At 36.4% G+C, this 14,280-nt stretch overlaps 1 protein-coding gene across 2 annotated transcripts in view; it reads left to right on the plus strand.

Annotated features, from left to right (window-relative positions):
• Positions 1–10,766, plus strand: part of LOC136039545 (uncharacterized) — a 55,906-nt gene extending 45,140 nt beyond the window's left edge. For both annotated transcript variants that reach the window (XM_065723370.1, XM_065723371.1), the window contains exons 3-4: positions 2,085–2,295; positions 8,364–10,766. In XM_065723370.1, the coding sequence (XP_065579442.1) occupies positions 2,085–2,295; positions 8,364–8,709 (557 nt within the window). In that variant the 3' untranslated portion in view covers positions 8,710–10,766. The remainder of the gene's footprint in view (positions 1–2,084; positions 2,296–8,363) is intronic.
• The last annotated feature ends 3,514 nt before the right edge of the window (positions 10,767–14,280 follow it).

The raw sequence follows: 14,280 nt of genomic DNA on the forward strand, positions 1-14,280 counted from the left end.
TTAATTGTCACATTTAAGTTTTAATATATATACATATTTTTTTCTAATGTTGTGCTGAAGACAGCCCTTGGACGTAGGGCCGAAATATCCACTGAATTGAATTCCACTGTCTTGAAAAAGAATAAATAAAAAACTCCTTATTGTTCCTAAGTTGTGTTTTTTTGAACTTACTATCCTCTATATATTATGGTTAGACAAGAAATTAAGTATATAAATAAATAGAATGGAACAGAATATTATGGCCCTTATCAACTATATCAAATATATCACTAGAAAGTGCTACTTTCTACACTTGAAAAGTGAAAGAAATAGATGAAAAAAAGATGAAAAGGTATAAAAGCAAAATTACTACTACAAAGAAGAAAATAGTTTAAAATCGTTTATTTTGAATCAGAGAAAGCAAAAATTGTAATTTGTATTATCAGTCACAATAGAATTTTTAATTTCTGATCGAATGAACCCTTTCTAAAATTTCCACGATTATCCGTTCAATACCGAATAATAGGGGGAAAGGAGATAGAATATAAAAGAATACATAAGAGGCATAGTGCTCTTAACAAAGTCAATGCTACTGTGTTGACTCCAAAAAAAAATATGTTGGAGTTTAAATATATGATGAGAATTTTCTATCTGAACTAGCCAACCAGATATATCTTCTATGGATTAGCGTTATATAAATCAATGTTGATGGACTTACAAGTATTCTTTAATGCATACTGAATTACCAAGGTCATCAAAATGAAAATATTTTGCAATCAGTACTATAGTAATCAGGAAAGTTACAGTTTCTAGAGTTCTATGATGATATGTTTTTTTTGCTTATTTTCTGTTGATTTTCACACATCTTCTTTATTTTTAAGCTTGGCGTCCGCTAAGTGTACTACGTAACTGCATATGGAATTCTTTTTCTTAAAAATTAAATTCCCAGGTTTCCTTAATTTTAAAAGATGAATATTGTTGTGTAACTTCCCACTTAACTAATTTCAGGAATAGGATTTTAATTTATTTTCCTTGGTACTTTAACATTGTTGCAGTAGCTGTAGCTGATGTTCTCTACCTTCGATGAAGTTAGATTCGATGAATTTTTTTTCTGTGTCTGTTTTTGTTTGTATTTTTATTTATATGTTGCATTTAATTTAACGTAATTTTATCCTGTTGATAAATGCTTCCGGAGATGAAGTCGAAATATTCAGATCTTTACTATTTTATTTGTTCCACTGTTTTATTTCAATTATAACCGTTTTTCTCACTAAAAATCTGGTTTAGAGTCATATGTTACTACTGCTACTTACAACTCACTGCAGAAAAAAGGCGCTGGATGCCAACAGAGCTGCTTATGTTCCAGCTCCATCCCAAACTATTTTAAGCCCCCTCTTTTCACCCTCCAAAGAAGTTCAAATTTCTCTCAAATCCTTTCTTACGACCTGTTTCAATGCTATGCGGGAATGACCTGCTTATCGTTTGACCCTAGATGGTTGGTCGGAAAGGATGATCTTTGGTAATCTGTCATCCTCCGCAGGAAGTGTCCATGTCGTCTTAAACTCTTTTCCACTATACCCTTAGAAAGCCTTATAGAATAAACCTTTGTATTTGGAACTTAGAAGAGAAAATTCCATGGGCATTCTGTCCATGGAAGATGTACGCTGTTTTCGCTTTTTCTCAATGTAATTTTTCTTACGCTTCGAGTTTTTTAAACTGTTTTATTTGATCAACTTAATACAACAAAAAACTTTAACCATCAAAGAGGAGCAGAGCCCGTGAAGCTGGATATATCGACATTAACTCGTATTAATATCTTGACAATAACGATGATGATGAAAAAAAACTGGTAAAAGAAAAACGTAAAAAAAAAAAATAGAGAACATGGGGTCGTCTTGACACGGGCACAAAAAAATCGTTGAATTGCTTGCACAACAATTTTATCGAATATTTTACTCAAAATTACAGAATATTTCTAGTGTTATCTCCCAAGTATCAATATATCAACATTTCACAAGTCAAAAACAATCCTTAAGTACGATTGTCAATTAACAATCTTTAAGGACACCTTTGATTTTGGGTGTTAATGATTTTCTATGTTGCAGTTGATGATAACGATGCCTTTTGCGATATGGATGCAAACCTTTGGCGATTTGGCAACGGTGTTACTTCAGGTGATATGGCATATGCAAGTGAAAGTGAAGTTTCTGGCCTATCTTATTTATCCAGTGCAACTCCGCCGTTACAGCACAGTCTGATGGACTTATCAAGACATTCACTGGAAAAGAAAATTGTTCCAGATGCACTTTTAGCTGAGTATGCCACCTTCCTTTTTCCTTGCTGATTTTTTATTTTCCTTTTTTTTTTCTTACTGAGTTTTTATTTTTCTTCTTTTTTTCCTTGTTGAGTTTTTCTCAACATATAGTTGAGAAAACATATAGTACATCTTGCTCAACCTTTTGAAGCCCCTGCAATAGTTGTCTTATATTAAAAAAAAAGCGTCACCGCTGCTGTAACATCGAGCCTACAGTCACGGTTGTCAAAAAAAGAAGATTGCGTCATCAAGCCAATGACCAATGACGTCATCAAGCCAATCTAACAGTGACCGCATCATCAAGCGAGTGCTGCTAGCTGCTCCTTTGTCATATCTGCTCAGGCTTCCTGGTGGTCAATAGGGCAACTGTCAAGAACAACCTCAATACCATTGGTGGATTTTGAAAGTTTGGTGTAAAGTGGGAGACTTGCTGGCTCCGGTTTGCTGAAGAGCTGGCATAAGATCACGACAAATAGGAGCCAACCCTGTGGTGTCTTTAAGATGCTGGGTCAGATGTTCACGTCTGGTCCTGCAGTAAGTACAAGTAAGCAAGTTCTAAAAACAAACATGAAATAAGTAGAGTTGGTTTTTCATATAAAAATAGATACAAATGGAACATAAATTAACCCAAACGGTTTGGAAAGAAGACAATTGTGATAAAAAGCCTAGTTTTTTATATATTTTTGTAAACCTTCATCTAACTCTAGTTGGTTTTTAAGTTTCGAAGTTTCTAATAGTTTTAGAAATAAAGTTTCATCATGATGTTGTAAGCATTAAATTGAATTAGCCTCTTGAAGGCCCCATATTAATCCGCTTATAAAATAATATTAACATGTATCATGGGTGCAGTGACTGCAGAAACCTAGTAAAGAACGAACCCCGTTCCATAGAAACCTAAAATTTTAAAACGCTTTTTTGATGGAAAAAACCGTCAAGTGAGGGAAAAATATTATGTGAAGCTCATTCAGAAATGGTAACTATGATCTCGGTTGATCTTAATGGTAAAAATTTATTGTGGAAAAAAATTTATGGGCATTTCGAAAGATAGCCTGGAATCCCTCGAAAATCGTGTCGGATCGAAATAATGTATTAAAAACGAACATCCTGTAAATAAAATTTTCTTTCTATTATTAAAAAATATACAAAAAGAACAACAATTATCCTAAGTAGTGGTAGGTTTAAACACAAGAGCATTATAATAAAAAGGCTAGCCTATCACACAAAAGCTTCTTTCAAAGTTTTTATCTAAGTTTTATTAGTTTTTAAAATTTTAAGGTTTTAAAAGTTTTCCATATCGTGTATTTTCCGGCCTTCTAATGAGATTAAGCCATCCCGACCCCAAGTTGTCGTAGAAACTTCGGAAGAAAATGTACAAAGCTTCCTTCCGCTTACTTGCAAGCCAGCTGCTGCTGCTATTTATGAAAATATGGAAAACCAAGAGGTTTCCAAAAGATTCGAAAATCTCACTTCTCATTTACAGAAAAAGGGCGATAAGGCAGTGTGCCAATTATAGAGGCATATCTCTTATCGACATTGCAACCAAATTATTCGCCATCATTCTACTACGGAGATTAAAAACAGCGAGAAATAAGAGAACACGGGAAAACCAGATCGGGTTCTGGCCTGACAGAGGATGCTCGGATCAGATTTTGCCCTTCGTTTGATCATGCAACAGGTGGTTCGAGAATCAATCGAAATTAATCTCAAAATAAATAATAATATTTCTTTGAACAGGGACTTGGGGGAATACTCACTAAATTCTTTATACTCAAATTTAATTAAAAATGATCTAACAAAATATTTTACTAAACCGATTTATAATAGTACTGAACCAACTACGAAAAGGCCTTTGAGACAGGCTGCTAAACAAGCAAGATTAGCTTTAAGAAATTGCATCTAATCATTTTATTCTCTTCAGTTTGAATGAGCTTATATTCTCATTTCATTCTTTTCGCCAGTCCTGGTTGAACTTCGTTGAAGTAAGGATGCTAGGGCTATTTTTAAAAAAAGTGTTAAAAAGTGTTTTTAATTATTCAGTTTTTAATCCTCACAATTTGATGTAAGTTCTTTTATATATATATATATATAGTTTCTCTCTTATTCTTGTATTGTGCTGAAGACGGCCCTTGGACATAGGGCCGAAATATCTACAGAAATAATTTCCACTGTCTTGAAATTTTCCCTATTGTCTCTACGTTGTATTTGTTCATTTGAAAAGGTTCACAGCTTCGTCTAAGGTTTGATATGGATTCGAAAGGAGGATGTGATCAAGATGCCTACAGAAGAACATCTAGAGCTCAAGCTGTCTTTTCTCAACTCCACCGACATCTTTGGACTCGTCAAGAGATTAGCTTAAGAACAAAGCTAAGCTTGTATAGTTCGACAGTGACGGCAGTTCTTTGTGGTGTCAAATCCTGGCCCATCAAAGCAGCTCAGGGATGCGCTCTGGAAGTCTTCGACCACCGTTGCTTGCGATCAATCTTGCGCACCCGGTTCTCAGACCAGATTTCTAATGACGAAATCCGCTGGCTCTGGTGGATCAGACACGCTTTACGACGCCCTTACGGTCGCCTCATTAAACAAATACTGCTCGCTGAACCCCTACCAACATGGTGTAGAAGAAAAGGAAGGCAGTTTAGAAATTGGTGGTTTTCCCAAAGTTGGCCACAGATGGGACAAATACTGGCTGAGGTTCGCCGAAGAACTAGCACACGACCAGTCATCATGGGAGACCACCATTTAGGAGCTTTGTTTAGATGCCGGGTGAGGTGGGAACGCCTGGTCCTGCTGCAACTAAGTACAAATAAGTCCTTTAAAAAGTTAGAAGCGATTGAGGGCAGCCAGCCCTCTCCTACTCCCTTCTTAGCTGCCCCAAAGACATCCGATCAAGACTTTGAGATAATCGAGATAGACGATAATCGAAACAGACGAAATTGAAATAGACGAAAGTTCTGATTCAAATACATGACAGGGTAAAACATTTATGTATATATGTTTTGAAGGGCAAAAACATGTCAGTATGTAAAATACTGGCAATTACCAGCTGGCTGTAATCATTGCAGTCTACAGGGATTAAAAAAGAAAAGAAAAAAAAACAACAAAATTTTGTTGCATATTAACCTGAAGCTGTTGCAATAAAACCTGAGCTGAAAAATATTCTGGATTCAAGAGTCAATCCTATTTTACTTATCAATACAATTTTTTTTTTCATCGCCATGTAGATCACGTTCAATTTTAAACCATGTAATTATGACTAATCAACAATCTGAATTCAAGTAGTTCTAGGGGAAGATCCAAGGGGGTTGTGCTTTGGGCACGTTCCTCTCCCCCCAAAGAAAATCAAAAGTTGCACTTATTACAGAGTCAATGGGTAAATAGGGAAAATACCAATGGGGAGCCCAAGTTTCGGTACTGCCCTCTTTAACATTAATTCTGTAATTGTAAGATTTTCTTTCTTTGTTTGTATCATTTTGTTGTTTTTTTTTTCTTTATCGCTATTTTTGTTATTTATTATCGTCCCCATAAGGTGGAGGTTTCTGGGACAGATTAGAGCACGTCTAGTGGTTGATGAGTGATGTTGTTTGACGCCCTAGTTTTAGTCTTCAGACTTTTGTTTATGATTAGATATTCTAATACTTTGTTATTATTATTAAATGTATATGATTAGATGTTCTTTTTTGTAGTTTTGTTTTCTATTAACTTATTTTTTTTTGCTCTTTTTTGTACTCTATATTTACTCCATTTTTATTTTTTTTGGCAGATAGATGTAGAAGAACCTTCTTTTGCACGTAGTTAGTATGTTAAATAAATGAATCTCCCTTCAACCTTCCTTCTTCTTTGTAATACTCATTTTGCATTATTTGGTTTGAAATTTTGAACTCATTTCATATAGCCTTTTTTATGGCACTTGATATTTACCAAGTGACAAATAGCGATCACAATTTCTGTCGGTTTGTCGGTCTGTCTGTCCCGGTTTTGCTAGTTTGGTCACTTCCAGATAAGCTAGGACGATGAAATTTGGCAGGCGTATCAGGGACCAGACCAGATAAATTTAGAAATAGTCGGTTCCCCGATTCGACCATCTGGGGGAGGGGGGTGGAGCGGGGGAACGGTTAATTCAGAAAAATTAGAAAAAATGAGGTATTTTTAACTTACGAACGGGTGATCGGATCTTGATAAAATTTGATATTTAGAAGGATGTCGTGTCTCAGAGTTTTTATTTTAAATTCCGACCGGATCTGGTGACATTGGGGGGAGTTGGAGGGGAAAGCTGAAATCTAGAAAAACGCTTAGAGTGGTGGGATCGGGATGAAACTTGGTTGAAAAACAAGCACAAGTCCTAGATACGTGATTGACATAACTGGAACGGATCTGCTCTCTTTGGGGAAGTTGGGAGGGAGGCTTAATTCTGAAAAATTAGAAAAAATGAGGTATTTTTAACTTAAGAAGGAGTGATCGGATCTTAATGAGATTTGATATTTAGAAGGACTTGTAACCCAGATCTCTTATTTTAAATCCCCATCGGATCCAGTGTCATTGGGAGAGTGGGGGAGGACCGGAAATCTTGGAAAACGCTTGGAGTGGAGAGATCGGGATGAAACTTGGTGGTAAAAATGAGCACAAGTCCTAGATACGTGATTGATATAACCAAAATGGATCCGCTTTCTTTGGGGGAGTGGGGGGGGGGTTAATTTGGAAAAATTAAAAAAATGAGGCATTTTTAACTTACGAATGGTTGATCGGATCTTAATGAAATTTGACATTTAGAAGGACCTCGTGTTTCAGAGCTCTTTTTTAAATCCAGACCGTATCTGGTGACATTAGGGGGAGTTGGAGGGGCAAATGGGAAATCTTGGTAAACGCTTAGAGTGGAGAGATCGGGATGAAACTTGGTGGGGAGATTAACCACAAGTCCTAGATACGTGGTTGTAATAAACGAACTGAATCTTCTCTCTTTGGGGGGTGTGGGGGGGGGGTTAATTCAGAAAAATTGAAAAATTTAGGTATTTTAACTTAAGAACGGGTGACTGAATCTTAATTAAATTTAATATTTAGAAGGAGCTCATGTCTCATAGCTCTAATTTGAAATCCCGATCAGAGTTTGCGAAATTGGGGGGGGGGGAGTTGGAGGGGGAAACTGGAAATCTTGGAAAATGCTTAGAGTGGAATGATCGGGATGAAATTTGGTGGGTTGAATAAGCAAATGTCGTAGATACGTGATTGACGTAACTGGACTGGATCCGCTCTCTTTGGGGGAGCTAGGGGGACCCAGTGCTTACACGAGTTCGGTGCTGCTGGACGTGCTAGGACGATGAACATTAGTAGGCGTATCAGGGACCTGCACAAATTGACTTGTCATGGTCGTGGATTCGACCATCTGGGATGCTGAAGGGAGAGGAAAAATTAGAAAAAATAAGGCATTTTTAACTTGCGAATGGATGATCAGATCTTAATGAATTTTGATAGTTAGAAGGACCTTTTGTCTCAGAGCTCTTATTTTAAATCCTGACCGGCACTAAGCCTCTGATTTTCCTTTTAAACCAATCTGTTGATTCTTAGAATTTCGCTAGAGCTCATGCCATATGAGCTCTTGGTTCTTGGCTCTTTCGACCTCGTCACAAGTGCCTTATGAGCTCTTAGCTCTTGTTTTACTTTATTTTTTTTTATTTTATTAAGGAAACTGGATTTCAACTTATCAAGAAGTTTTTGTTTCTTATTATTAACCAAAACAGGGATAAATTAGAAATCCTTTTTTGGGGTGGGGACATGTCTAAAAGTCGTGCAAGCTTAATTTGATCTTCATATTCATAGGCTAGCGTTCTCATAACTCCCAAGTCCTTCGTTTCATTCAAAAGATTCTAGTAAATTTAAGCGAAAACGAGACAAAATTAAACTGTGCTCAAAAAGAGAGTGATCAATTTAAATTCTAAGCTTGCTGTTTTTAAAATATTTTCTCTAGAATTTTTATTTTGTATTATACCGAAATTTCTCCATTTTGAGGTATTTTTCTGTACCTGAAAAAAGGGGGTGTTCATAAAGTCAGTGACTTATTTTCTTCCTTTTTATTTAGCTCCAAGCAAATCCAAAAAGGAACAAATCAGTTTGGAAATCCCAACAAGACAGCCAATATGAAAAAGAAATTGGAAGATTTATCGCTTTCTGAAAGTTTAGTTAAGAAGAAGAAGATAAAACTTCTCTCAAAGAGCTCCTCTTGTTCTCCTGTAAACATTCCGAATTTTGAGTATAATTTTATGGACGATGATAGTTCAGATGATGATTCTGATGGATTAGCTAGTGTCAGTAGTGGTAATGTATTAAATGTGCCTTATTTAAACGAAGTAAAACTTGCAGAAAAGAAACCTAAGGAATTTGTGAAATTGAGTTTGGCAACTAAGCATAAGGATAGTAAACTGTGATCGGTTATGTAGAATTTGGTTTTCAATCAAAAGTACCTTCTAATAAACGTATGAGTAAAAGAAAGTGTTTTTTTTTTCGTTTTTTTGTTACTTTTTACTTTTTTTCTTTGTTTCTGACCTTTAAATTAATTGTTTACAAAAGAGTGCAGTGAAATATACAATTTGAAAAGAAAACTTGTTTAAGAATTTGAATAAAATTTATGTTCTTTCTAGGGAAAAAGGAGTACTTTGCGTTTTTTTATTCCAGTGCATTTAGTGGTAGATATTGATATTTTCAAAGGGGTAGGAAGTTTTTTTTTCTGTGACCTTGTAAGCAATCTATAGGAAGTGAAATCGCTAAATATATATATATATATATATATATATATATATATATATATATATATATATATATATATATATATATATATATATATCGCTTTTTGAAACATACCAGTTGAAAGTAATACTTTTTTATAGCATTACCTTGACAAAAAGTATGATGAATTTTAGAATAATTTTGTAAAAAATTTTCAGCCTCGTATGATATTATGCATTTAAGCAAACAGGGGCATGAGCCCTGAGATCTTGCAGGAATTGTTCTTCTTTTTTAATTTTAACAGACGGGAGGCTTTTTTTGCATGGTACAATATTGAAACCGTAATTGAATACTGTTTTCAAATCAAGATTGTGAATTGCCTTCCACTTTCGAAAACAAATAATAAAATTGACAGTTTTGCTCTAAAAAATGCATTGATATTAGAAATAAAGCTTGAACTAAAATGTTCATAAGAAGGGATGAATTGTACTGTTATCATAGCTAGTTTAGAAGAGGAGTTTTGCACTAATATTGTAAATTATGTTCGCTTTCAGTTTGAATATATCCCCCCCCCCTAATTCCTGGATATGGCTCTATGCCAGACACTAATTTTGCCGAGTTTATTATTTATAATTATTTTTATATTTTTTTACATTACAGCTCTCTTCTGAATTAAACGCATATAACAAAAAAAATTTGCATCACATTCATGTTTATTAAATTTGAGACTATCTTCTACTTGAAATGCATCCTAGAACCCCCCCCCCCCCCCCCTCATTCTCTACCACCCCCTAGATTTCCTTAAAACTATGAGCTAAAAATTTCAGAAGAGAGAATTAACTGCACTTTTTCTTCAAGAAACGATAAAAATAAATGAATATTAATGAAGATTTTTGTTTTTTTTTGTTTTTCAAAAAAAAAATCTAAAAATTAAGACTATTTTTTCGATTTAGAGATGTTGTATAGGGGTGAAGGGGAAGCATTACTGCCCCACACCAGTTGGGCTCCCAATGGTCTTGTTTATATGTATCTTGTTTATATATATATATATATATATATATATATATATTTCTTTAGCTTTCACAGTTCTTTCTACATCTTTTTGTCAAATGAAGATTATCTTTTTTTACTTTTGAAGCGATTTTAAAGCTGATTCATTCGAGGCTTGCTTTAAGTTTCGTTTATATTCGCTTTTTAGGTTTATAGTTTTTTTTTTTTTATCTAGATATTGAAATCTGTTATGCAAAAGATTTACTTTTTATTCCCTTTCAAGTATGTCTGTCTAATAATTCATTTATTCTAAGTTGTTTTCTATGCACTTTTATGTAATTTATAATAACAAAACTAAATTTCAATTTCAAAAAATTCGTTCTGATTCTTATAATAGAAAAAAGAACAGCGCCAGATTTTCAATTTTCTTCAGAAAATTTACAAGATTTTCCAAGAAAGCTATTCTGACCCTTCTAAGAGCTATCAATAATTTGAATAAAATTATAATTTCTATTATTGTCTTCGCAAAGTTTGTTTTCAGTGGTACCAAGCTCTCATTTTAATTAGAAAGTGCCAAAGGGCGTCAATAAGATGAAGAGAAAGGGCAACTGCCTTTTCCCTTTAAGACTAAAACTAAATTCTTATTGCAATGTTTTGATATTTCAATTATAGATAGATGTGTCGGGAAAAAGTCTTTAGTCCTTCTTCACATATGCCAGGAAAACATAGTGATTATTTTTGCATTTTGAATAAAGTGTTAGTTATCGTAGTATTCCTTAAATTTGATGTCAAGTAAGTCTTCCCAAAAAAGTTTTTCATAGAAAAAGGTTTTGGTAAATTAACAACAAATCCGAAGCTTATAAACTTACAGGGTTTAATTATCACCATTTAGAAAAGCCTACTTACTCACTACCAGGTATCCTTACCCCCTCTCCTCTAAAAAAAAAAAAAATGTGGTGGTAGTACTGCTTGCTTTGGATGGGCTTATAGGCTTCATTTTTGAAATAGGGTGGAAACACCCCCGAAAAGTCTATCATCAAATTCAGTATAGTAGAGAACTCTATTGTAGAGGTTTCAAGCTCCTATGTACAAAAATGTAAAATTTCGTATTTTTTGCCAGAAAAAATAGCGTGAATGCGTGAAAATCGGGAGAGGGCTCTTGCAAACGGAATTCAAATGTTATAGTGCCCTTTTTAAGTGACCAAAAAGATTAAAGGATATCCAGCCGGCCTCCCACGCCAAATTTTCTCCAAAGACATCCGATGAAAATTTGGAGTTAGCCATTTGATTCAGTATAGTTGAAAGGAACATTAATTATGCCCCTGGGGATGACATGACTCCCACAGTCCCTGGATAGTGAGCTGTAAGTTGTGCAATTTTTCTGTTGTTTACATGTACTTTTTTTATTTGGAAATATACGGAATTTTTGGAGGGAAGAGGATTTTCCATGGGAAGGAAGGTCTTCTAGAGAGATTTCGCAGAGAATACATATAAACAAAAATCACACACTACAGGTCAGCATTGAAAATCGATGTGAAGATAGGCACAAATGAGTTGGTGTAACAATTAGTTCGTACTTTAGAGGGTAGAAGTCTATTTTGTAACCGAGTTCGACTGTTAGGAGGGGCTGGTTCGGGTAATACTGATCGGTGGCTCGTATTGGCTAGGACGGATTTTCCAAATTGCAGAATCGCGTGTTCAAGCCAGACTTCAAGTGGAGATAAATTCAGTTTCGCGAGGGCTTGATCATAGGGTATGTTGTGGTTTCGAAGTATAATCCTTGTTGCTCTTTTCTGGATGGACTATGTCGCGTAATAGGTACCCCGTGCGGATAGCAGATGGACCCCACACCGGGCACGCGTACTCGAGCAACGGGCGAACATGACAAGTAGGCATGGAGAAGCCGTTCAGTATCACACCCAAAACGCCTCGTTTTGGTAAGTATCTGAAGGCTTGCGGACGGTTGAGTCAATATCGGCACTGAAACTACAGTCACTAGTGAAAGTTACTCCTAAGATTTTCATTTCGTTCGCAATCGGGAAAGAGACTAGAGGCATATCTGTTCCGCTTCAGATGGTTGAAACGAATTATCTTCGACTTGGATACGTTGATGGTAAGGTCATGACTTGAGCTTTCGGTCTTTAGCTGATAACTGTTAACTGGTCTGAAAACTGCTTCGTTATGATGGTGTTTTCGGCTAGGTAAGCGAGCACTATGGAAAGATCATCTACAAACTTGTAACAGTGGTCGTGATAACTAAGCAGGGAGTTAATTACAGCCAGGAAAATTATTCTAGCTAATTTTGTGCCTCGTGAGGCCCCGCAAGAAGTATCTGACCATGATGAATCCGAATCGTTTTCGTGGAGTGCAAAAACTTGTTGTTTTCGGCCAATTAAGAAGTAGAGTAGAAGGCCAAGGGTGCGTCGTTTGGCACCCATTTCCTGGAGATTCATGCCTGCAGTCAGGTGGTGGATTAGGTCAAAGGCCTTTCTGAAATCCACTGCGCAAATGTCGACGAAACAGCTACCCTTTTCGAGCCATTGGAGGACGCAGTCAAACATCCTTTCTAGGTAGATTGTAGTGCTACACTTGGGGAGCCCACGGTACTGGAATTTATCAATACGCCCATGAATTTGCTTCAGAAAAAACCTGAGTATGAAGGCCTCCGTTACTTTCGCCAAACAAGGTGTAAGTCAGAACAGGCTGAGATCGTCGCATGCAATAAGGGGGCGCTTTTTAGGGATAACTGTGATATAGGCCCATTTCCACTGTGACGGGAAATAGCCGGAAGTAAAACACACGTTTAAGATGATGACAGTGGTAATGCTATGAAAGGTGCCTATTCACGAAGCAATTTGACAGGTAATTCACCAGGGTATGAAGATGTATTCGGTTTAATCTTCCGTAATTCCGTAGTTAATTTTGCAATTACTTGCCGTCGAATATCTCAGAAAGTCCCTGAAAAATGGAGAAAAAACACAATCATCAAGCTTTTCGAGAGAGGAGATGCATTGTAGTGCGATAACTGGAGGAGAAGCTGCCTCCTTTCTATCCTGGGGAAACTATTCCTTGCAAACGTTGAACTCACTGACAATCTTGTCGGTCTCAGGATCATATTTCTCAAGTATCGAGAGAGGAGATGCATTGTGGTGCAATAACTGGAGGAGAAGCTGCCTCCTTTCTATCCTGGGGAAACTATTCTGACAAACGTTGAACTCACTGACAATCTTGTCGCTCTCAGGATCATATTTCTCAAGTATCGCTGACTTTTCATCAGCCGCAATGGGTTGGATAGGTAGTATACACTAATTAAAGACTCATCTTCATTGCTGATCTTTACACTGCTGTCAGGAGCATTGCTGGCCCCTTTTTCCCCAGCATTGTGCCAGTTTTTTGGGTCTGAAGAAAGTAACTGGTAAGGTATGGTTTCACGATCGTAGCGAGATTTAGCTTCCTTTACCAAAGAGACTGCTTAATTTTGCAATTACTTGCCGTGGAATATCTCCACAGAAGTAGAGGCGAGACCCCTCTTTTATTAGTGATTTCATAGCTGGAGAGACCCATGGTTTGTCGCATTCACTAACAACAAATGATTTTGTTGAAATTAGAAGCTAATGAAATTACTAATGAAGTCATTGGGAAACGACGAAACATAAGCGGGCCAGTTAAAGATGAAAATGGCAAGGTGGTCACAGCCCCCGACAAAATTTATGAAGTTTGGGCTGTACATTTTGAGAAATTCTTCAACAGACCTAGTCTGTCGAACACAGCAGACATTCCCACAACCCCTTTCCTTGACCTTCAAATAAATACCGAAGAGCCATCGACCGAAGAAATAGTTCAAACCGTTCGCAAGATGAAGAACGGTAGAGCTCCAGGAAGCGACAAGATATCAGGAGAAATGATCAAAACCTCTTAAGGTACTTGCATAATGGTGTGGATCGCATTCTTTGCATACATCAGGAAATCAGAGAAAGTCCCTGAAAAATGGAGAAAAAACACACTCATCAAGCTTTTCGAGAGAGGAGATGCATTGTAGTGCGATAACTGGAGGAGAAGCTGCCTCCTTTCTATCCTGGGGAAACTATTCCTTACAAACGTTGAACTCACTGACAATCTTGTCGCTCTCAGGATCATATTTCTCAAGTATCGCTGACTTTTCATCAGCCGCAATGGGTTGGATAGGTAGTATACACTAATTAAAGACCCATCTTCATTGCTGATCTTTTCACTGCTGTCAGGAGCATGGCTGGCCACTTTTTCTCACAGCATTGTGCCAGTTT

Source organism: Artemia franciscana, chromosome 19, assembly GCF_032884065.1.
Source record: "Artemia franciscana chromosome 19, ASM3288406v1, whole genome shotgun sequence".
In the NCBI taxonomy this organism is placed as follows: domain Eukaryota; kingdom Metazoa; phylum Arthropoda; class Branchiopoda; order Anostraca; family Artemiidae; genus Artemia; species Artemia franciscana.